Raw genomic sequence first — 23,516 nt, forward strand, 5'->3', positions numbered from 1 at the left:
TATAAAAATTCAGAATAACAAGGAAATAATTCGAAATTAATTATTGCCTTAAGGTAACTCTGTACCATAGAGGGATATAGGATGAAAATAAAATATAAATACCAAGCAAAACAAATAAACCAACTAGAAAATAAACTAAACATACTATATTCTTGTATTTAATTTACTTTTCTTTTACAGATGTAATAATATCATCATATATCTTACTAGCAGTTTTCCCTAATAGACCTGATAAAGTAAAGTCATGGTGTTTTACCTTCTTCAGTGACTGAATAATAAGGTGACATCTCTCATTGTTGTATTTCCTTCAATGAAGTAGCACATGATCAACTGTTACTTGTTGGCTACAGTGTATGCATTCCTCAGATGGGTGTTTTCTAATTCTATATAATGTACTGAAAGTCCAGAATGACCTATTCTCATCCGAGTTCGGATACTTCCTTCCCTTATTCACTAATAATCTTTTCTTCAGCTGCACCTCTAAAATCCCATATGTGTCTTAACCAAATCAACTTTTAGAGAATTACTTCATCATGTAAACACAACAAGGTGCACAGCTCCTTCCTTTATTTATTTACTTCAAAATGTTTAATCTGTGATCCTCTCCACCTCAGCAATCTGATTCTCCTTAAACTGAACAGAGACATCTACATGTGAGTGAGTCATGTTGACAGGAAAGATAGAAAAACCATAAAAGTCTGCCATACCATAAAAGAAAAAGAAGGAAGTAAAGGAGGCACTGCATATGCACAATCAATATTTACTTAAACATGAAATTTTATCAAGCAAACCATATTAACAGTAACAGAACGTGTCATCAGCACTAAGTAAAAACAAATAAATACATTTAAAAAAAATAACTGTTTCATCTATTTTCCTTCAAAAGAAAGATAACACTAGAGGTAAATTGCCTTTTAGACTCATAAACTCAACAAAAAATAAAGAAACAAAAATAGTTCCATTACCCGCTCACAAAAAAAGCAATTAATAAAACTATGCTGTGATAACTTGTCTACTAATTGTATTTATTTATTTATTTATAATAACGCAAGTATTTAGTTAAAATAGAGAAATGGTAAGCCAGTTAAATGTGCAAAATCATTTCACTCATTATCAGTCACCTATAGTATGAAGTTATGTAGGAAAAACAAAGACTCATTAATTGCTTCCTGTCTTGTGACGGAATGATCTAAAATGTAGAAACACTGTCAGAGAAAAAAAATGTGCAACAATCTTTGTGCATATTATTAATATGTTAGTACCCATCTCTGAAGCTTGTATGGTATAAGGTACAAAGTTGTCCCTCTATAGTGACAAGCTGTTGTAACCCTAAAGGTACAATTTTTACACATATTTTCTGAGATTGCAAATTCTTACATCTTTCTTTCATTGTTGGCGACTGTAAGACCGCGGTGGACTGCCACTTCAAGAATGTTTTCATGGATTTTCTGCCTGAAGTTTATATGAACGTTAATTGTGTTTGCTTTTCTAAACAGAGACATGGCTGCAGGTCACGGAGAAAGTATCACATGATTGTGATCATTATATTTTCTCTCTTACGTTTTGAGTCAGCTGGCCTCAAGTGCAAATATTGTTATCTCCCTGTGCCCAAACAGAAAAGGTAAACACTTTCCTCATTATGTACAGTATATGGAAAATCACTAGTGCTAACATGCTTTCTGCCCACGTTTACCTTCCTAAAAAAGAATATTCCTAAAAAGCCATGATTTAAATTGAGCTTGTGTCAGCTTCTGATCTCCCATCTACCCATCATTTCACATATATGCAATAACGCAATGCTCTTCAAAACAATTTCTTCTTTTCAGTGTTCTAAATAGATCTACTACTTTATCAGTTCATTTGACAATTAGAACAGTTCTATTGGTTTCTACTCTTTATCCATATCAGTAGTCACCTAACACAACTGCTGCATGCTGTTTCTCTCTGTAATGAACGCATCCATCGACTCTTTCTTTATCTACATCAGAGACACATTGTTATGCAGCTCATAATTCCAGAGTAACCAGATTTCACCTGTATGGAAGGTAAGTTATGCATTCACATCGCTGTGGACGGGACACTTTTGACAGCATTTTTACTCGAATGTAGTCAGATTCATTAAAGTAGTCATTAAAGTCAATTAGAGTTTTGATAGCATCATCTGGTTGAAATCTAGGAAAGCATCTGATCTACTAAAACAATACCCACAAAAATCATATTTGAACGCCCACAGTCATGTGGCATTTCACGAGGTTTACACATTTGCTCTTTCTGTTGATATATAGCTACAGCAGCGATGTCGTAATGCTTTGTAAATGTTGACACGAATGGAAAACTTTACTGGCCTGTTTGATATGTCGACCTTTGTCATGCCCTTCAAAGTTAAGTCATCAGACCCTCCTTCTTGTTTAATATTAACTCTCTGTCTGCACCCATCCAAACCTATATTTCCAACCGGGATTATTTAGCTTCTCACATACTTATGATAAACACAGTTTGAAGGTATGCTTATTAACTGTACTTAAAGTTTCAGGTATGGGCTTCTTTGTGGTTATAGATAGATAGATAGATAGATAGATAGATAGATAGATAGATAGATAGATAGATGGATGGATGGATGGATGGATGGATGGATGGATGGATGGATGGATGGATGGATGGATGGATGGATGGATGGATGGATGGATAGATAGATGGATGGATGGATGGATGGATGGATGGATGGATGGATGGATGGATGGATAGATAGATATTATGCCACCTATATTGATCTTAAGGTAGACCAGACTCCCAAAAGACCAGAATCCTTCACCTCTGGCTCCATATCTGTGTTGCTGGTAAAGAGAGAAGTGAAGGAGGCGTGGCTCTGGCTCACCTGAGGCAGGTATCGCGGAAGCAGAGGGGGAGGGTTCACCTGCATGCAGTTAGTGTGCAAAAGCACCTGTTCTGCTTCCCAGACTCTCTCTCTCTCTCTCTCTCTCTCTCTCTTTCACCTCTGCACCAGACAGAAAAAAACAAGAGGAGCAGAAAGTGTCAACATGGAGCCCAACCGGGCCAGTGGCAATGACAATGAAAAGGGGGAGAGAAAAGACAAGGATAAAGGCATTAAAAGGAGAAACAGACTTTTTATAAGATACCTGGAAAGGAGGAAGACAGACACTATTGTGGATGATGACGCTTCCAAAGGTGACATCAGCATCGCAACCTTGGTGAGAAGGAGCCATTCTGACAAGACAGAGTATAGTGCTAAACTTAAAGGTAATTTTGTGCTTTATTGCTTTTTTTGGCTCTCTTAAAGTGGTTAAACAAAACAGCCTTATGAAGACCATTGTTATGCTAAAAGCAACAGGTGTTATCTAGTCACCCATTTTTTCTGTCTTCCAGAGTCAGTTTTATGCCAGTTATACTCTTGTAAAGCCTCCCATCTCATATTCCATTAGATCTTTGTATGGAGTGAAGTAAAAAAGAGGCCATGCATGTGTGCCGACGCTTAGCACCTGTTGCATTGATACGTTACAGAGAAAGATCTATTCCCACTGGACTGATGTCACATATGCAAACTGAAGCTCGCTCGCCTCACAGAGCTGCATGGCTGTGGAGGAGTCGTAAACAAGCTCGGCCACAGTGCCTGCGCTGTTTACTTGATCAGGAAGTTGCTAGTTATCAATGCTAGCTTATTCACTCGTTTTGCATTATTAGAGCATTTGACTTGATGAATGCGAAACTGTAAGAAATATACACTTGTTCATTCATTCACTTCTTGTGAACATCATGTCACAGACGATATGTCAGTGCCATCATAATCTTAGCTTGACAATGACATCATTTTAGAAAAACGAGTTTAGCAGCCTTCAGTGAGCAGGAATGAAGCCGTTCAGGACAGCCGGGTCGTGACGTACTATGAGGACAGTCTTGTTCTTAGTTTGCGGAAAATAGCTCTTATATAAACAAAATGAGCTGTCATGCGTTCAGATCATAGGAAGGAGAATTCTGAGACTCCACAAATGCATTTCTAAAAAGCAAACAAACCATTTTAGATATTGAATTCCCCTGAACAAACAGCACATGTCTGAAACGCTGACAATGGAAGGAAAATGTCAGCAGCTTTAGTTTCTTTTTGTATGTATAAAATTATTAGCAATCAGACTTCAAAATCCTTTTCAAAACTTTTCAGTTCTAGGCATATTAGTTGTAAAACGAAATACTCTTAGTTCTTAATACATATGCAAAAGCACAGTTCATTTTGTAATTTCATTAATATAATTGAGACATCTATTCTTGTTTTAGACCAACTGACAGCCGGCTTTATGTCATATGGCACATTTCAAGTCAAATATGATGACATCATTGAGGAAATGTTGATGCTTGAACAGGAAGTGCTCATAAAACTGAGCGTTCTGGAACATTCATACACCAGTGAAACAGGTGTATTTAGATTTGTTAAAAAAGAACATTGTGTAAGCAAGTTAGTATGGCTGCATAAATGTGTTTGAAATCTGATATTTTCATTTCTGAAAAACTGCCCAAAGCAAACACTTGATCACATGAGCTCTTGATGGGCACTTGCAGGGCAGGTTCCACTTGTGTGTGTGTGTGTGTGTGTGTGTGTGTGAGTGTGTGTGTGAGTGTGTGTGAGTGAGTGTGTGTGTGTGTGAGAGAGAAAGAGAGAGTGTGTGTGTGTGTGCGTGTGCGTGTGTGCGTGTGTGCGTGTGTGCGTGTGTGCGTGTGTGCGTGTGTGCGTGTGTGCGTGTGTGCGTGTGTGCGTGTGTGCGTGTGTGCGTGTGTGCGTGTGTGCGTGTGTGCGTGTGTGCGTGTGTGCGTGTGTGCGTGTGTGCGTGTGTGCGTGTGTGCGTGTGTGCGTGTGTGCGTGTGTGCGTGTGTGCGTGTGTGCGTGTGTGCGTGTGTGCGTGTGTGCGTGTGTGCGTGTGTGCGTGTGTGCGTGTGTGCGTGTGTGCGTGTGTGCGTGTGTGCGTGTGTGCGTGTGTGCGTGTGTGCGTGTGTGCGTGTGTGCGTGTGTGCGTGTGTGCGTGTGTGCGTGTGTGCGTGTGTGCGTGTGTGCGTGTGTGCGTGTGTGCGTGTGTGCGTGTGTGCGTGTGTGCGTGTGTGCGTGTGTGCGTGTGTGCGTGTGTGCGTGTGTGCGTGTGTGCGTGTGTGCGTGTGTGCGTGTGTGCGTGTGTGCGTGTGTGCGTGTGTGCGTGTGTGCGTGTGTGCGTGTGTGCGTGTGTGCGTGTGTGCGTGTGTGCGTGTGTGCGTGTGTGCGTGTGTGCGTGTGTGCGTGTGTGCGTGTGTGCGTGTGTGCGTGTGTGCGTGTGTGCGTGTGTGCGTGTGTGCGTGTGTGCGTGTGTGCGTGTGTGCGTGTGTGCGTGTGTGCGTGTGTGCGTGTGTGCGTGTGTGCGTGTGTGCGTGTGTGCGTGTGTGCGTGTGTGCGTGTGTGCGTGTGTGCGTGTGTGCGTGTGTGCGTGTGTGCGTGTGTGCGTGTGTGCGTGTGTGCGTGTGTGCGTGTGTGCGTGTGTGCGTGTGTGCGTGTGTGCGTGTGTGCGTGTGTGCGTGTGTGCGTGTGTGCGTGTGTGCGTGTGTGCGTGTGTGCGTGTGTGCGTGTGTGCGTGTGTGCGTGTGTGCGTGTGTGCGTGTGTGCGTGTGTGCGTGTGTGCGTGTGTGCGTGTGTGCGTGTGTGCGTGTGTGCGTGTGTGCGTGTGTGCGTGTGTGCGTGTGTGCGTGTGTGCGTGTGTGCGTGTGTGCGTGTGTGCGTGTGTGCGTGTGTGCGTGTGTGCGTGTGTGCGTGTGTGCGTGTGTGCGTGTGTGCGTGTGTGCGTGTGTGCGTGTGTGCGTGTGTGCGTGTGTGCGTGTGTGCGTGTGTGCGTGTGTGCGTGTGTGCGTGTGTGCGTGTGTGCGTGTGTGCGTGTGTGCGTGTGTGCGTGTGTGCGTGTGTGCGTGTGTGCGTGTGTGCGTGTGTGCGTGTGTGCGTGTGTGCGTGTGTGCGTGTGTGCGTGTGTGCGTGTGTGCGTGTGTGCGTGTGTGCGTGTGTGCGTGTGTGCGTGTGTGCGTGTGTGCGTGTGTGCGTGTGTGCGTGTGTGCGTGTGTGCGTGTGTGCGTGTGTGCGTGTGTGCGTGTGTGCGTGTGTGCGTGTGTGCGTGTGTGCGTGTGTGCGTGTGTGCGTGTGTGCGTGTGTGCGTGTGTGCGTGTGTGCGTGTGTGCGTGTGTGCGTGTGTGCGTGTGTGCGTGTGTGCGTGTGTGCGTGTGTGCGTGTGTGCGTGTGTGCGTGTGTGCGTGTGTGCGTGTGTGCGTGTGTGCGTGTGTGCGTGTGTGCGTGTGTGCGTGTGTGCGTGTGTGCGTGTGTGCGTGTGTGCGTGTGTGCGTGTGTGCGTGTGTGCGTGTGTGTGTGTGTGTGTGTGTATAAGAGGTATGTTTGCTTTGTGTTATTGAGTCAAACCAAGCAGAGAAAGTATGATGGGAGTCTTGCTTGAGGCTTTCAAATGATTGAAAATCATTCAAATAAAACAGGCGAATCATTATGGATACAACACAAAGGCAGTGGAGCGACAGTAAACCAACACATCTCCAAGCTTGAGTTCAGTCAGGTCACGTCTTCCTGCAGAAATGCGATCTGTTCTGTGTGGCACAGGTTTCCATTAGCTAGCCTTCAGTGAAAAGGCTTTGTGTTTTCCTTTCTGCCAGTCTAAATTGCTCAGACAGTTCAAATGCAGCTTCACCAGAGCATCATTTATTACTGATGAAATGTGTGCTGTGAGGAGATTGGTGTCATGCGTCACTCTTTCTGAATCATGAACATGTTGATTTGAAGGCCAGAGATTTGTTATATGACCCTGTGTGAATTGTCATAACTCTTTCTCTATGACACGCTCCTCAAATGATGTGTGTGAACTGCACTTTTTTTTTTACACAGAATAAGTCTCAGTTTTGTTTCCTGGGTTGCTGAATTTTAAACTTTAAATGTGAAATGTATCATTACTATGTAATGCAAGAGCAAATCCTCTCATCACTGCAATCATTTCCTTATTTACATCGGAAAATATTACAATTTGGTCTAATGATCAGTCTGTTTAAACACTAAATCTTAATCTTTGGGATGTGCAGGTAAAGATATAAGGCCTAGACATCACAAAGAGTAATATGACACCTGGCCCCTCCTCCGCCAGCAGCCTGTCTCTGTAAGGAGGAAGTGATCAGGAAACAAAGTATCATCTCACTTCCCAAAGTACATACCAGCTTTGTTTAACTGTCCTATTACCAGCAGCAAGACATCCTGTTTTAGTTTTATTCAGATACAAATGCAATTTGAACATATTGTGTTTTGATGATTCCTAATGGAATGTAATTATTTGTGCAGCTGTAATATCGGTCAGTAACACTCTAGGTCAGTTTCTCAGGTCAGTCCAAGAGCAATTTACTTTTTTTTTTCTTCAGAGAAATCTTTCAATCCTGGAGGGTTTGCATTTAACAACAACAAAAATGACATTTTTACAAAAATGAAAAATTACAGAAATGACAAAAAGTTTGTAATTTTTACAGAGAGAGACTAAAAATGCCACAGTAAAATCCTGTTAATTGATTAACTGTTCCGTTCCATATTATATGAGGAAAAACTGCAAATGGTTTAACATTGCATTATATGTAATTTTACTGTAAAATAATGTAAATGTATGTTTTTTTGGAAATAAAAACTATTGCTATATCATTTACAGTGAAGGACAAGGCCATACAAGGCTCAGAAGTCCCTATGTGACACATCATATATAAGTTGTAAAAATATACAGGCACCAATACGCTCTTCCATAATACCTGAAATGCTGTCACCATGAATTTCTGACAACCATAGCTGCCGGGAATTTTTTTTTTTTTGAGACCGTGAATTTAACAGGATTTAGTGGTGTACTGTATGTAAATCTAAACTGCATAATTCATCTTTTGTGCTCCTCGCATCAGAGAAAATGTCCCCGCATGATCTCTCCTCGCCCACATCCCCAGCCATGGATCCAGACGAGATCCGCCACAGGAGGATGACGAAACGGTCAAAGGTCATTGAGGAGCTGGTGAGGACAGAGGGAGATCATCAGAAGGACCTGGAGCTCTGCATAAGCGAGGTTCTGCTTCCTCTAAGAGCGGCTCAGGCATGTTCACAACCATAGAGAGAGATATTCTCTCAAATCTGTACATGAACAGTCAATCAATAGTGTTGCCACTTACCTATTTTAATGATAAGTTTCCCCCATTATGATGTGTAGTGCATTTCTTCTGAGCATCTACTAAACTACTTGATAAGCATTGATTTGAATGGGATCTGGTGGGTTTTTAAGGTGGTGGATGTGGATCGACTGTTCACCAACATGGAGTCTGTGTGTGATGTCTCTGCTGAGCTGCTCCAAAGGCTGAAACATGCCGTCGCTGACCCTGACCCCGAAACACAGCTCATAGGTGCATCTCAAACAGACACATCTGACTAACAAGCATTAAACCAACAAATACACTTGATTAATGTAAAGCAACAACCAGCATTATAAATTAGGATTATTTTATTCATGTTTATTATTAAACTAAATAATAATAAAAGTAATAAACCCAATAAAAATAATGTTAATGTCTAATAAAAAATATTAAATTACATTATTATCAGATTATTTAGATTCATCATTTTATTAGAATTTTAATTTAAATTAAAAATGATTTCGAAATATACAACTATATAAAGATTTCCATATAAAAATATTTGAAAATGTATTTACAATTTTATTAAAATAAAAATGTGACCTCTTTAAACTTCATAAAATCCAGTCTGACTTATTTATTTATTTTTAGGAGAAGTGTTTATCCAAACCAAAGCCGTCATGGAGGACGTGTACAATATTTACTGCTGTCATCACGACGAGGCTAATGCTTTACTCGAGTCTTATGAAGCACAGGAGGACATCCAGCAGCATTTTAGAAGATGTATATCAGCACTCAAGTAATGAAGCTGACTGCATTTATCTCTCATTATGAGTGGCATGTGCACATTAATGATATGTTGTCTCCTCTCTCACAGGAAAATATATGACCAAGAGTGAGTACACATTTTCTCATTTAAACATGGTCATAAATGCATTCAGATATTTCATAACTATAACCATGAATGTTAGTTTATAGACACATGTGACCCTGGAGCACAAAAGCAGTGTTAAGTCGCTGGGGTATATTTGTAGCAATAGCCAACAATACATAGTATGGGTCAAAATTATACATTTTTCTTTTATGCCAAAAATCATTAGGATATTAAGTAAAGATCATGTTCCATGAAGATATTTTGTAAATTTCCTACCGTAAATATATCAAAACTTAATTTTTGATTAGTAATATGCATTGCTAAGAACTTCATTTGAACAACTTTAAAGATGATTTTCTTATGATTTTTTTGCACCCTCAGATTCCAGATTTTCAAATAGTTGTATCTCAGCCAAATATTTATTCAGCTTTCAGATGATGCATAAATCTCAATTTCGAAAAATTGACACTTAAGGTTTTGTGCTCCAGGGTCACATATGTTAGTTCTCAATGCAACCTCTAGTGTATTCAAGCTATGCATCTGCGATTTTGTTGTTGCTGGCATCATGCTACAAACACATCATAAAAGCAATTTATATAGTGCACAAACTAACGTTTTCTTCATTCAATGCTATTTTTCAGAGGGAAGCCCAATTTGCTTGACATGGGCTCTCTACTCATTAAACCTGTGCAACGCGTCATGAAATACCCGCTGCTATTGGCTGAACTGTGGAATGCCACGCCCACAGACCACCCTGACAACAGACCCTTACAGGAAGCTCTGACCACTGTCAAGATCATTAACTTCAACATTAACGAGTTCAAGAGGAGGAAAGACATAGGTGAGGCATTGCACTAACTACTACTACTGCTATATTGGGGTTAAAAGGTTTCTTTTTGCTTTGGGGATATTCAAGTATGCAAATATATGACACTTGTGTTGTTTCAGTGCTGAAGTATAAGAGGAGTGATGATGAAACCTCACTGATGGGTAAACTCAACAAGCTCAACATTCACTCTATCAGGAAGAAATCAGACCGTCTGACCAGCTACTTCAAGATTCTCACTGGTGTCGAGCCACAGGTACTTTCATGAAACAAGGCTAGAATGAGCATGTGTGAGTGTATTGTCATGGCTTCTCTTTTGACAGGTGAGGGATGAAGCGTTTGACAGGGAGGAGAAACTTTTCCGTAGCCTTGAGAAAGCTGTGAGGCAGCTAGTGAAAAACACCAGCTGTTACCTGCTCTATACTCAGGTATGAAGATGCAGAAAGAAACGTGACATGTTTTTAAGCATGCAAAATAAATGCAATTATAAGGCAAGACAAATTGAACAATTAAAACTCCAAAATGCACATTTAAGTGATGTGCACGTTTTATCTGACTGTTTTCTCAAAATGAGTTGCACCTACACACATCAAACTCACCGGTTTATTCCTGACTATGTTCTGAGGATTTGTACTGAGGGATTTGTGCATATATCATTCGTCTGATTTTTTATAATATTTTATTCTTAAAAACATGGTGAAAATTTATTTCTATGGCTGTTGACTATTTTTTGGAGTGATAAAAAGATTGATCCAAAAACAGACAATTATGAATCTGGCTTTTGAAATGTATGCAAATTTGTCTCATTTGTACAGTACAGTAATGACTCTTGATCTGTGAGATGAAGTGACTCATAAATTCATTCTACATAAATCAGCAAAATCATAACATTCCAAGCTATAAGATAAGATATGAGATAAGAAGTCTTTATTGTCATTGCATTTAAAATACAAAATACAATGGAATTTAGATGTTTTTTTTTTTTTGATTATTCAAAATCAACCCTAAAATGACCACATGGATCATTTCGTTCCAGTGCACAGTGGCAAACATAGGAAAGTACAGAGTTGATTTTAGCTATTGAGGGTTTATTTAGTGATTATGGAGAAATAAAATCCAAAACGACGAGTCCCACTGTACCATACTGTGAATTTGGAAGCATTTAAACGTTAAATAATGTGTCCTCTTGAGTCGATCTGGGTCTTGAACTACTAGACTATTTAAGACCTGAATTATATAATTATATTTCTCTTTATATTGTAGGAGATGATCTCCATTGCTGTTCAAAATGCACAGGACCTAGAAGCTATTATAAAGGATCCAGACAAAATAGACACAAACGGCTTTCAGCATAAGAGGAATGGCAGTGACCCATACAAACAGTTTGTAAGTCTGAAAGTTCTCCTCAGTTATTGTCATTTCTTTCTGCAGCGTGAGCCATAAACATCTCAAACGGTCAATCTGTGTTAAAGTTCCTCTTTAAAATCACATATGTGACCCTGGAGCACAAAACCAGTCATAAGGGTAAATTCTTCGAGTCATCACCTGAACTCTGAAATTAATATTTTGTGATTTCACACTTCATGCACGCACTCTCATCTCCATGCTTCTGTCTCTGTTTTGTTCTCATCTGCACATACCAGGCGTGTTTATAAATGTGTATGGTTTGCGTTCCTCAGAAAGATCAAATGGAGCAGCTGGTTCTGGCTCCTCTCTCGTGCCTGCTGGGAATGTTTGCATCGCCGCAGAAGCTGATACAGAAGCGCTACGATAAGCTGTTGGACTACTGCAGCCAGCTGGATTCCCGATCCTCCAAAGAGGAACAGGGCCTGGCCAAGAAAGATTACCTGGCCCTCAATGCCCAGCTGCTTGAGGAGCTGCAGTGCTTCAACCGAGCCGTCCGGACCGTCCTCACCAACTGCTTGATTTGTGTGGTCAAACTAATTCAGAAGCTGATGGAAGCAGCTCAGCCGCCAGTCCTCCATATACCGGTGAGTTAAAGGAGGGAGAGAAATTATGCTAAAATAATGATGCACTTTAAAATAAAAAGAAAATCGGTAACACTTTACAATAAGGTTCCATTAGTTAATGTATCATCTAACATGAACAAACAATGAACGATACATTTATTACAGTATTTGTTCATCTTTAATGTTAATGAAAATACAGTCGTTCATTGTTACTTCATGTTAATTCGCAGTGCATTAACTAATGTTAACAAGCACAACTTTTGACTTTAATAATGCATTAGTAAATGAACACTAAATGAAGTATTGTTCATGCTTAGTTCATGTTAACTAATGAACCTTATTGTAAAGTGTTACCACAAAATCATTATGAAGTGCAGAGAAAGCGAAGGGCCCTTTTCTACCCAAAAACCCAGGTTTAAGTATCTTGCTCAAGGGCAAAATGCTGCATTTTTTACTTATCGGGTTACTACTGTGGTTCAAACCTACAACCTTTGTGTTATCCAAAACCATCAGCGTTTAATATTCTAAGCAGGATCTTCAGGCATACAAGATATAGCAGAACCTGAAAGGGAAACATTCACATATAGGCTATACGTGATAAAAGTTCCTGTAGAACAGCAGTAATGCAGCTCAATGCCAAAATTCAAAAGTGTAATACGAGTTTTAAATATTGAAATATGGTTCCATCCACAGCAGGGGTTCTCAACGTTTTTGACTTCTTTGTACAAGCCAAAATTCGATAAGCTCTGTTTTAACACAGACAAATAACTCAAAATATTACATCAGTTTAAAACAACTGTATGTATGTTTTTTGTTACCCAGTTTCCAGATCACTACACTTTCTTCTAATATGATATTAGACTGTTTTGGCATGTTGTACACCTTTATTTTTAGTGTTTTTTTAGCATTGTAATTAAGATTATGTTACTATAACTACATTTTAATCATTGATGATCTACAGTATGGCCAAAATTCTGTCATGCGTGTTTAATAAGACATTTTAACCATTATCTCGGTCATCTAGGTTCCCATGTCGAACTTTAGCGAAGTCCAAAATTCTATCATGGAGGAGCTGAGCAACCTCGGATTCTTCAAAGAAAATTCCCAAAAGCTGATGGAGCGCAAAGTGAGCTTTGAGAAACGGGACAAGAAAACGGTAGGATTACAATGGGTAAAGCTGTATTTGTAAGGTCTGGTAACGGTCCCGGCTGACTGGAGGACTGTCTTCAGGTGCCAGAGATCCCCAGACAGACGGAGGAGCAGCGAGCCTGGCTCCTGGAGGAGTATGCAGTGGATCGGCTCTATCAGCTCAAGCGTAACTGCAATGCCTGTCAGCAGAGTGACATCAGTCTGCTGGAGAGGGAGCTGGTGGCCCTGCTGGAGGACAGAGACCCGATGGGAAGCAGCAGTCGCTGGCTCGTACACACGGGGAGTACGTCTGTTTGTGTGCCCTTACATTTGTTTTTAGGCCTTATATATATAATGATGCACAGCAAGAGGGAAGTATTATGAAATAATGATTTCAAGTCATTAACTAAGGTTAAAGTGTTCTGCAGGCTGTATCCATTCATTTGCAAATAAATAACAGGATATAAACTACCGTTTAAAAGTTTAGGGTCAGTAAGATTGACATTTTTTATGCTCTCCATGACTGCATTTATTTGATTAAAAATGCAGTAAAAATTGAAAAATATTATTCAATTTAAAACAGCTGTTTTCTATGTGAATATCTGTTAAACTGTAATTTATTTCTGTGATGTGCAGCTGTATTTTCAGCATCATTACTCCAGTCTTCAGTGTCACATGATCTTCAGAAATCATTCTAATATGCTGATTTGCTGCTCGAGAAACATTTCTGATTATCAATGTTGAAAACAGTTGTGCTGCACAATATTTTTGTGGAAACTGTGATGCATTTTAATTTTCAGGATTCACAGATGAATAGAAAGTTAAAAAGAACAGCGTTTATTTGAAATAGAAATCTTTTGTAACATTATAAATGTCTTTACTCTCACTTTTGATCAGTTTAATGAGTCCTTGATGAATAAAAGTATTAATTTATTTTTTGCTGACCCCAAGCTGTAGTGCATGTAAATGTAAAACTAACATTTCTTGGTAAAACTTATCAATAGTTTTATAGTATTCATTAATCTTGGTTAATGTTTTTCTTCTTCTTCTATGTATTCATTTTAACATTTCAAGTTGTATAAACCAACATTAGTTAATGTATCAAAAATGAATATGAATTAACAATAGCATATTTATAAATTAACATAAAGGCTGTAACAAACTCGTTCAAACCACCTGAACCTTATTATATAGAGTTTCCGTTTCTTGCTCAAGTTTATTAGTCCAAGTCACGAGAGTTTAAACCAGTGAACACAATGACATTTTCCAGGACACGCCATTAACTAAAGCATTAATAACTAATTTGGGATGAATCTCGTCTGCGGTAGCACTCCATAACTCTATAGCAGAGAGTAATGAAATCCCGTAAGGATATTCTTTCCTCAAAACTAGCCTCTGGGGAACTCCACAGAGACGGTTGTTTCTCAACAGGACCAGCGCTCAGGTGACTTACTGTCTGTATCAACTATCCACCATCCTTCAAGAGAATTCATTCAATTAGTTTGAGGCCTGACACTGATCTGTCTGAGATCACGTTCTTTGGCAATTCTTTGGCTCCTATTAAGTTAAGCAGGCTCCTGCTGCTGATAATGACATTTCTCTGTGTGTGTGTGTGTGTGTGTGTTTAGGTATGCAGGGCTATGTGTACTCCTCATTCCTGAAAGCCTATAACCCCCAGCGGGACGTGACTGAGAGGCCAGACGACTTCGACAATCTGAGTCTGTTTGTGTCAAACAGCAGGAGCAGCAAGCAGCGCAGCTTCAGTCCCTACAGCGCTTCAGACAGCGTGTCCCCTGCAGCACAGGACCAGCCGGACCCCTCGGAGGACCAGCATGTAAGACATGTGTAGTACACTAGGCTTCCAAATACTGAATCAGTCTCATACAAGCAAGAGTGCTGTGGTTTCGTATATTAGCACTCGTGGTGCACAGTTGAAACAGTAGATAAGGGAAGTTCTGGACGGCCAGAATAACTGAACACAAAGAGGAACGGAGAAACGTCCCAGTGCTGTTGTACTGAATATAAGCACGTTTGCAATGCCCCTCGGCCAAACAAGTTAAAGTAGACCAGAAATAAACAGGTGAAATACATTCACAGAAACAACATTTTTTTGAAAGACTATCAAAATTAAAATGTGAAAATAGTTTGGAATGCATTGCTTAAAGGGGCAGTTCACCTAAAAATGAATCACTTACGTAGCCTCAAGTTGTACCAAACAGAGTTTCTTTCTTCTGTTGAACCCAAAAGAATAGATATATTTGAAGAATGCTGGTAACCAAACAGTTGTTGGTCCTCAATGGCATCCATAGTATGGAAAAAATAAATAAAAAATACTAATACTAAAACGAAGTCAATGGGGACCAGAAAATGCTTCTTTTGTGTTCAACAGAAGAAACTCATGAAGGTTTGGAATTTTCATTTTTTGGTGAACTATGCCTTTAATACTATCTCGAGGACCTTGGCTACATCATTAGAAAAAAATAAAAATACTTTCAGAGGCAGAAAAAAAAGCTATTTTGATGAAATTGTTAAATTATGAAAACTTTTTTTTTTTCATACATGACCCTGGAGCACAAAACCGGTCATACATCATCTGAAAGCTGAATAAATAAGCTTTCCATTGATGTATGGTTTGTTAGGATAGGATAATATTTGGCTGAGATACAACTATTTGAAAATCTGGAATCTGAGGGTGCAAAAAAATCTAAATATTGAGAAAATCATCTTTAAAGTTGTTCAAATGAAGTTCTTAGCAATGCATATTACTAATCAAAAATTAAGTTTTGATATATTTACGGTAGGAAATTTACAAAATATCTTCATGGAACATGATCTTTACTTAATATCCTAATGATTTCTGGCATAAAAGAAAAATCTATAATTTTGACCCATACAATGTATTGTTGGCTATTGCTACAAATATACCCCAGCGACTTAACACTGCTTTTGTGCTCCAGGGTCACATATAATACAGGTACACTAATGGCTCAGAAAGGAAGAGGTCAGTTTTGTTTTCATGTTTAAAATGTCATATTATGAATGGTCTGACAGCACCATCTACTGTAATATGGAAAGGAATGGACATTCCAAGTCATTTGAAATGAGACACTGATTTTTCAGATACTACGCTGCTATGTGACAATATAGTGCATTTTGTAGTTTAAAACTAATATGACATCTGATCTTTAAAGTTAAATTGTCATGCTTCGAGGCTGTACTGTTCTCAAGCAGAATTATAAAAAAAAAGAGACTAATTTTCCTTGTCTTTTTTCACAGTTCTACGCAGTTTATGCATTTCAGGCGCGCTGCGAACAAGAGCTCACGCTTCAGGAGAACCAGCACGTTCGTATCCTTCAGTTCTCAGACCTCGTCGGTAACAAAGACTGGTGGCTCGCCGAATCGAACGGACAGAAAGGATACGTTCCAGCGAATTACCTTGGAAAGATGTCATATGCTTAAAACTGTTTGTTTGTTTGCTTTAACCACTATCAATATCTTTTTTATTTAAATGAAGAAAACTATGAATATAGCTAATGAAGGCCAACCCTGCACAAATATTTTTGCACGTGTGAAGCTACCAACAGTGTTTGCTTGAATTATATACAAATTGTTATAGAGAACTTAATCAGAAAAAAAATTATTTTAAGTAACTGTATATAGTAATATATATAAGATTGTGATGAATAAAATATTTACAACCACGTCTATTTGTTTTGTGAGCTGTTCTTCATTAATCTCCTACATTTGTCAGAGTAAACAAAAGGTTTTAAAGGAGACATATTATGCCCCTTTTTACAATATGTAATATAAGTCTCTGGTGTCCCCGAGAATTAATTTTTCTAAAAAAGGTGTTATTTATTAAACACGTCATTAAAATGAGCAGCTTGTTGTCAGTAATGGGTTTAGAAAGAATGAGGCACTTCTCAAAAACCAAACCGCTTCAGAAAGACCAGCAGCGTTCAAACTCGAGTGCATCTGATTGGAAAAACAGGATTTGTGTCTGGCTTTTTCGTCCTCATTTCTTCAGTTTCTTCTGTGCTGCTTTCTTCTTCACCATCTGCAGCCGCTTCATCGCATTGAGCTGAGACTCCTGGGAAGTGGGCGTCTTGCCGTCAGCGGAGGCTTTTGCTCCATTGCTGTTGTTGTTGCTGCTGCCCCCCCCGTTGCCTCCCAGGCTGCTGGAGGTCGCCCCCCCGGGTGACTGGGATCCTGAGCTCTCTCCACTAGCGGAGCGACTCAACACCTGCTTGCCGAGTGTGAGAGGAGGAGGTGGTTTCATTACCGCTGTGTTTCCAGCACTGCTGCCTCCTGGAGGTTTAGTGGGCAGACCTGGTTTAACACCGGTCAGCGCAGAGAGTCCCACGGGTTTGGAGCCGGAGGGAGGTGGGGCTGGTTTACTGCTGCTTGGCTGACTGGTGCTCAGCTTGGTACTGGAAGGTCCTACGTTTGAGGTCTTGGTAAAGGCGGCCCATCCTGTAAGGCCTGAGGGCAAAGACGAGCCACTGCTGGAAGAGTTTCCTGATGCCACAGACACCTGAACAGAAAAAGACATTTGTAAATGTTGTAAAAACAGTGATATTGTGAAATATTATTACAATTTAAAAATAACAGTTTTCTATTTGAATATATGTGACCCTGGACCACTCATTTTTTTTAAGCTTTCCATTGATGTATGGTTTGTTAGGATAGGACAATATTTGGCTGAGATACAACTATTTGAAAATAGCACACATTTAAGCTATGCTTTTAAAAACTCCCAGCGTAAATTACAGTCTCTGGGTTCATAGCACCACGGACAGCAATATTTTAATCATTTATAACAAACTGAAACACTGCCGGGCCGTCTGAGACTTCAGTGTGGAGATAAATGTTAGGATCATGATTTTTCTGTAGTATTACAGCACACTGTGATTGTATATTAGCACCGTTTGTCGTTTGCCATCTGATAGAGCGCTCGGACTCGGAAACAGTGACATAACAAGCGGATTACTCAAGCCTTCGAGATCAGATTTGCTGCTCAAGAAACATTTCTGATTATTACCGATGTTGAAAACAGTTGTGCTGCACAATACTTTTGTGGAAACCGTAATGCATTTTTTTCAGTGGTGAACAGAGAGTTTTAAAAGAACAGCATTTATTTTAAATAACATTTTTGTGACATTATAAATGTCAATTTAATGCATCCTTGAAAACTGAAAGTACTAATTCCTTTCCAAAAAATAAACAAATAAAATAAATACAAATACTTTACTAAACCCAGACTTTTGAAAGGTCATATATGTATAATGCATTACATTACACAGGCCTGAAACATGAATATAAATGCACAGATGAAGCACAAGCGATGACAACACAACCAGATGCTGGCAGGAAAAACACAGATAACTTACACTGGTAAAGCCTTACACTGGTAAAGCGCATCCCAAATAGAGCATTTTGCACTATTCTATGGCATTTTGTAGCATAAAGAGAGCGAGTATTATGTTCACACTGAAAACCCAAGAGAAAAGTGCATTTCAAATACCTGGATGATGCACTTAATTAATTAAAAACTAAACATTTTGCAGTTTTAATTATGTAGTGTATGTGAAAACACTCACCTTCACCTCCGTTCTCTTAAAGGCCTGGAATGAACCGGTTGTTTCCGGTTTGGGCTTTAGTTCAGCTTTCTTCACTAGTGGATCTTTCAACATAGGTGCTGCTGTTGCCAAAGCAGGAGCTGGTTTCTGTGGAGCTTTCTGGGTCTTTTGGGCCTGAGACATTAATAAACATCACACTGAGAGTTACTACTATTATAAGTGATATGCATCTAACCTAGTGTCATGACATGCTTACCATCCGTTTCATTTGCCTGGTGCATCGAGCACAGTACCACACCAGCCGTGGGTCATTGACATCCTTGTCAGTAACCTGAGGTTTGTGACACTCCTGATGATACAGATTATGACATTCCTGACACTCCACTAGCTGATTGCCAGACGTGACAGTCATTTGTCTGAGAGGAGAGAAAAGCTGGGTCAGTCTCACAAACACATGGCCTGAGATTAGAGAAGGATTCGCTGGACATCCACGACAACACAGATACTGCTTATGAAACATACTGGCACACCAGTGTCAAAACCAGATTAGTAATTACAATTAAATACATATGTGACCCTGGAGCGCAAAAGCAGTGTTAAGTCGCTGGGGTATATTTGTAGCAATAGCCAACAATACATTGTATGGGTCAAAATTATACATTTTTCTTTTATGCCAAAAATCATTAGGATATTAAGCAAAGATCATGTTCCATGAAGATATTTAGTAAACTTCCTACCGTAAATATATCAAAACTTAATTTCTGATTAGTAATATGCATTGCTAAGAACTTCATTTGGACAACTTTAAAGATGATTTTCTCAATATTTAGATTTTTTTGCACCCTCAGATTCCAGATTTTCAAATAGTTGTATCTCAGCCAAATATTGTCCTATCATAACAAACCATACATCAATGGAAAGATTATTTATTCAGCTTTCAGATGATGCATAAATCTCAATTTCGAAAAATGGACCCTTATGACTGGTTTTGTGCTCCAGGGTCACATACTATATAGTATTATTCCTTAATATTTTAAATTAGCTTTTACAGCTTTGGTTTTCATTTGAATTTTAGTTTACGTTTTAGCAATTTTGCTAAATTTTTATTTATTCTTCTATGTAGCTTTAACTTTTATTTTTATATTGTTTCAGTTATTTTTTGGTACTTTGTGCTTATTTTTAACTTATTTATTTATAGGCAAATGGTAATTTAACAGTTTTCACTAGAATTTTAGTTTATGTTTATGTATTTTTTTTTATTTTAATTTTAGTAATTTGTATTTGCTTGTATGTTTTGAAGCTATATTTACTTGGTTAAATTCTTAACAATTGTTTTGATTTATTATTCATTTGTAATTATTTTAAAAAGTAGCCTGCTTATATAATTTAATAACAATGCACAAAATAAATTTGATATAAAATGAATATGTAGCCATGTGCCGTAATATTGAAAATTGAGGATGTGACGCATTGTGATATCGAAGTGTTGACATGACACTCGTAATCGAATCGAGAAACCAGTGACGATTCTCACCCTAATATGTTATGCTACACCACTCACCGACAAACCACACAAGCAAGGCCCATTTCCATGGCAAAGTCGTCAGCATTGGTTTCCTCAATGTCCGTGAAATCTGGGATGGGAATATCCTTGGTTTGAAAAGCAATGGGAGAGGAATGACTGTCTGGCTTCTCCACACGAGGTTTTTTAGGCGCCTCCGCTCCTTCCCCAGGATCAACCCTAATCTGCACATCACACAGTCTTTTATTATTAGTGGCTTAGGCTGAGCTTTTCCAGTGATCTCATATTATGCAATAATACATCACAGTGCAAAATAACATTTAAAAAGACCTTTTCCAAAGATCTCTTCTCGCCCTCTTTCTTGGTCTTCTCCGAGCTGCTCGCTTTACTGCTGCTGCTGATGGAGGAGGATGATGATGATGATGATGAAGATGATGAACTAGAGGAGGATTTGGAGTCTTGTTTGGTCATTTTTGGTAATGACACCTTGCTCGCCTCGGCTTCCTAAAGAATGGGTCACACATTAATACATCTAACACTTCAATTCCACACTTTTAAACCAACTTGTTTGGCTGGATATTTACTGCTGCTGCTGATGGAGGAGGAGGATGATGATGATGAAGATGATGAACTAGAGGAGGATTTGGAGTCTTGTTTGGTCATTTTTGGTAATGACACCTTGCTCGCCTCGGCTTCCTAAAGAATGGGTCACACATTAATACATCTAACACTTCAATTCCACACTTTTAAACCAACTTGTTTGGCTGGATCACCTTCAGAGAAGTCCTACAGATGGAGTCGCTGCCCCTGGCTAAAGACTCCTCCAGCAGGGCCTTCAGTTTCTCCACAGAGTCTTTGCTCTTGGAGTGAAGGTAGCTCAGTCCCTTCAGAAAGACGGGGTCTAGCTCTAGACTGACTGCTCCTGACATTGCGTAGCCTTGTTATGTGATTTTACACAAGACAACGAATCTTCCTGTGTTTAGTGTGCTAACACTAGATTAGCCGCATTCCGTCTCGCACGATCTCGCGTTTTTCTAAGATAACTAAGCAACTGGAACTAACTGACTCGAGATTAAGGTCTTCAAGTTTCTGTGTAAACAGTAGTAAACCACAATATCACCCTTAGCACTAATTAACTAAGTTAGCAGTGAGTGTTTTGCGGCTTGAAACGATCCGACTAGCGTTACCTGACAGACGCAGTGAGTCAGGGTTGCCAGGTTTTCACAAGAAAACCCGCCCAATCGCGTTTGAAGAGGGAGAAAACCGTTTAAAATGGCGTTCCGGGGAGAAAAATACACTTTTTTGGCGGGCTTCCTGGTAAAATTCGTATTCCAGGGGCTAAATATCACGTTATCGGGATCGCTTCAACCTGCAGACATGAAAAACTACCCGCGGCAAGCGTGTTAAAGTAAGCCCAAATCCCACGGAACTGGCAACACTGCGAATGAGCAGAGCGGGAAACTCACAGTGGGCGGGGCTTGGCGGCCAGGAGGTTTTCTCTGATTGGTCAGATGCGATCGTTCTCTGTTTTACGTTTCTAATTTACCTATTTGCTCAGCTGTGCGTTTTCGATACAAAGGCGATAAACGTTTATCAGCGTCCGTTTAAATTACCCCCCCACGCTGTTTTTATTACGTAAGCTCGTTGCTTTTCTCACTACTGGTCGGAATGTCACAATCACAGTCATTTCTGATTAGTAGACGTGGATTATTAAAAAGAAAACTACGCTAGCAGAAATCCACAAGTGGGTCACACACTATTCCCTGGAATAAACGGAGGAAAAATTTTTTATTTTTATACATTTTCTGTCCAAATGTCTCTAATAAGATGTAAATTTGTGCGACTTGAGCCTTCGAGTGCCCCCTACAGGACGACACGTGCATGTAAGTGATGTTTGCCGACTACTCTTTAATTATTTTTATATTTTATATTAATATTATTTTTATAGTCTATTAAATAAGCGATGCGTTTTAGCTGTCATATTCAGGCACGACACCTCAACAAGAAATATCAAGTTGCAAATGATTTACAAATATCACTATATATATATAGGCGGTTCCAAGATGGCGCCGACGCTGATGGCTGCCTCCGTGGCGTGCTCCTCAGTTGTTTTTATGTTTTTGTTAGTTTGTCCTGTCTTTAGTTATATCCCTGCAATCAGTTTCACCCACCACGAATTGCTGGACATTCGGAAGTACACACCACCCGATATTTCACCGGTTTTTGATTATTCTGATGTTTTGCTGGACATTGTAGTCAGGGGAGCTGTACTTATCCAGAGTGAGCAAAAGGGCTGGCAGAATCACTCTGGACCCCTCACATCCAGCACACTCCCTCTTTGAACTGTTGCCATCTGGTCGATGCTACAGAGCTCTGAGCACCAGAACGGCCAGACACAGGAACAGTTTCTTCCCTCAGGCAATTAATCTCATGATCACTTAACAATAACTGTGGAACACACACTATTTATTCACTCATACACTTATTTATCTAACACACATACTCAGTCTACATTTCAATTTGCACATAATATACCTGTACATACAAAACTGTCTATTGTAATATACCTGCACATACAATTGTCAATTTATATATTTTTATTCCTTATTTACTTCTTCTATTTTTTTTATTTTTTATTATCTGTGTTTTTTGTTCTGTCACTGTCATTCTGTTACACTGTGGAAGCTTCTGTCACGAAAACAAATTCCTTGTATGTGTAAACATACCTGGCAATAAAGCTGATTCTGATTCTGATTCTGATTCTTCTATATATAAATTTATAAGCAAATGAAAAAGCAAAATGAGAGGGAATGAGTCGGACACTAATAAATGTAACACAAGTAAATGCTACGCAGTGCGGGAAATTGTAATATCCTCGATATTCAGCGAGGTCCGTCAAAAATATGTTTTTTATGAAGCCATCTAAGACTATTTATTGTGCGAAATCATATCGGAGGCAAGGTTGCCAGGTATTCACAACAAAACCTGCCAAATTGCTACTCAAAACTAGCCCAATTGGGTTCCGGGAGGTAATATGCACGTTTTTGTTTTGTTTTGGCGGGTTCCTGGTAAAATTCGCATTCCAGGGGCTAAATATCACGTTATTGGCGTCGCTTCAACCCGCGGACATGATAAACAACCATAGACTGTATAAAAACATGGACGTAGTGTCCGTGACGTCACCCGTAGGTTTCCGAAGAGCGGAGCCGGCCGTCGCCATCTTGGCAGCACGTCACTCCCGGATAATCGAAAATGGGAAAAGAGGCGGGAGCTGGGTGCTGAAGCCACACCCACCTAGCTCGACGGTGGTGACAGCAGCGGCAATCCACCTGTCACTCAAGTGGCCACGCCCTTAATTATGCAGAACTTTAAGGCTTAATATAATTTAAACGGATGAGTTATAAAAAAATTCACGCCCCGCACAGTTGTCATGAAGGGCAAAATTAGCTATATA

At 39.6% G+C, this 23,516-nt stretch overlaps 2 protein-coding genes across 2 annotated transcripts in view; one reads left to right on the forward strand and one right to left on the reverse strand.

Annotated features, from left to right (window-relative positions):
* The window catches only part of LOC107757628 (rho guanine nucleotide exchange factor 38-like), a 17,599-nt gene extending 952 nt beyond the window's left edge, over positions 1–16,647 (forward strand). The window contains exons 2-15 of the mRNA XM_016575166.1: positions 3,005–3,258; positions 7,945–8,129; positions 8,316–8,433; positions 8,815–8,962; positions 9,041–9,058; positions 9,679–9,878; positions 9,986–10,119; positions 10,187–10,291; positions 11,127–11,249; positions 11,543–11,854; positions 12,858–12,989; positions 13,064–13,265; positions 14,590–14,795; positions 16,238–16,647. Of these exons, the coding sequence (XP_016430652.1) occupies positions 3,039–3,258; positions 7,945–8,129; positions 8,316–8,433; positions 8,815–8,962; positions 9,041–9,058; positions 9,679–9,878; positions 9,986–10,119; positions 10,187–10,291; positions 11,127–11,249; positions 11,543–11,854; positions 12,858–12,989; positions 13,064–13,265; positions 14,590–14,795; positions 16,238–16,420 (2,286 nt within the window). The 5' untranslated portion in view covers positions 3,005–3,038 and the 3' untranslated portion in view covers positions 16,421–16,647. The remainder of the gene's footprint in view (positions 1–3,004; positions 3,259–7,944; positions 8,130–8,315; positions 8,434–8,814; positions 8,963–9,040; positions 9,059–9,678; positions 9,879–9,985; positions 10,120–10,186; positions 10,292–11,126; positions 11,250–11,542; positions 11,855–12,857; positions 12,990–13,063; positions 13,266–14,589; positions 14,796–16,237) is intronic.
* A 154-nt stretch (positions 16,648–16,801) lies between these two features.
* On the reverse strand, positions 16,802–21,279 carry LOC107757596 (integrator complex subunit 12-like). The gene is made up of 7 exons (XM_016575115.1): positions 20,836–21,279; positions 20,687–20,758; positions 20,393–20,491; positions 20,102–20,286; positions 18,797–18,956; positions 18,562–18,714; positions 16,802–17,495 (listed from the first exon to the last, which is right to left on the reverse strand). Exons 1-7 carry the CDS (start codon positions 20,989–20,991, stop codon positions 16,977–16,979), a joined length of 1,344 nt encoding a protein of 447 aa, XP_016430601.1. The 5' UTR covers positions 20,992–21,279; the 3' UTR covers positions 16,802–16,976.
* Positions 21,280–23,516: the final 2,237 nt, after the last annotated feature.

The sequence above is a fragment of the Sinocyclocheilus rhinocerous genome, unplaced genomic scaffold (assembly GCF_001515625.1).
Source record: "Sinocyclocheilus rhinocerous isolate Xijiao unplaced genomic scaffold, SAMN03320098_v1.1 scaffold323, whole genome shotgun sequence".
Taxonomy (NCBI): Eukaryota; Metazoa; Chordata; class Actinopteri; order Cypriniformes; family Cyprinidae; genus Sinocyclocheilus; species Sinocyclocheilus rhinocerous.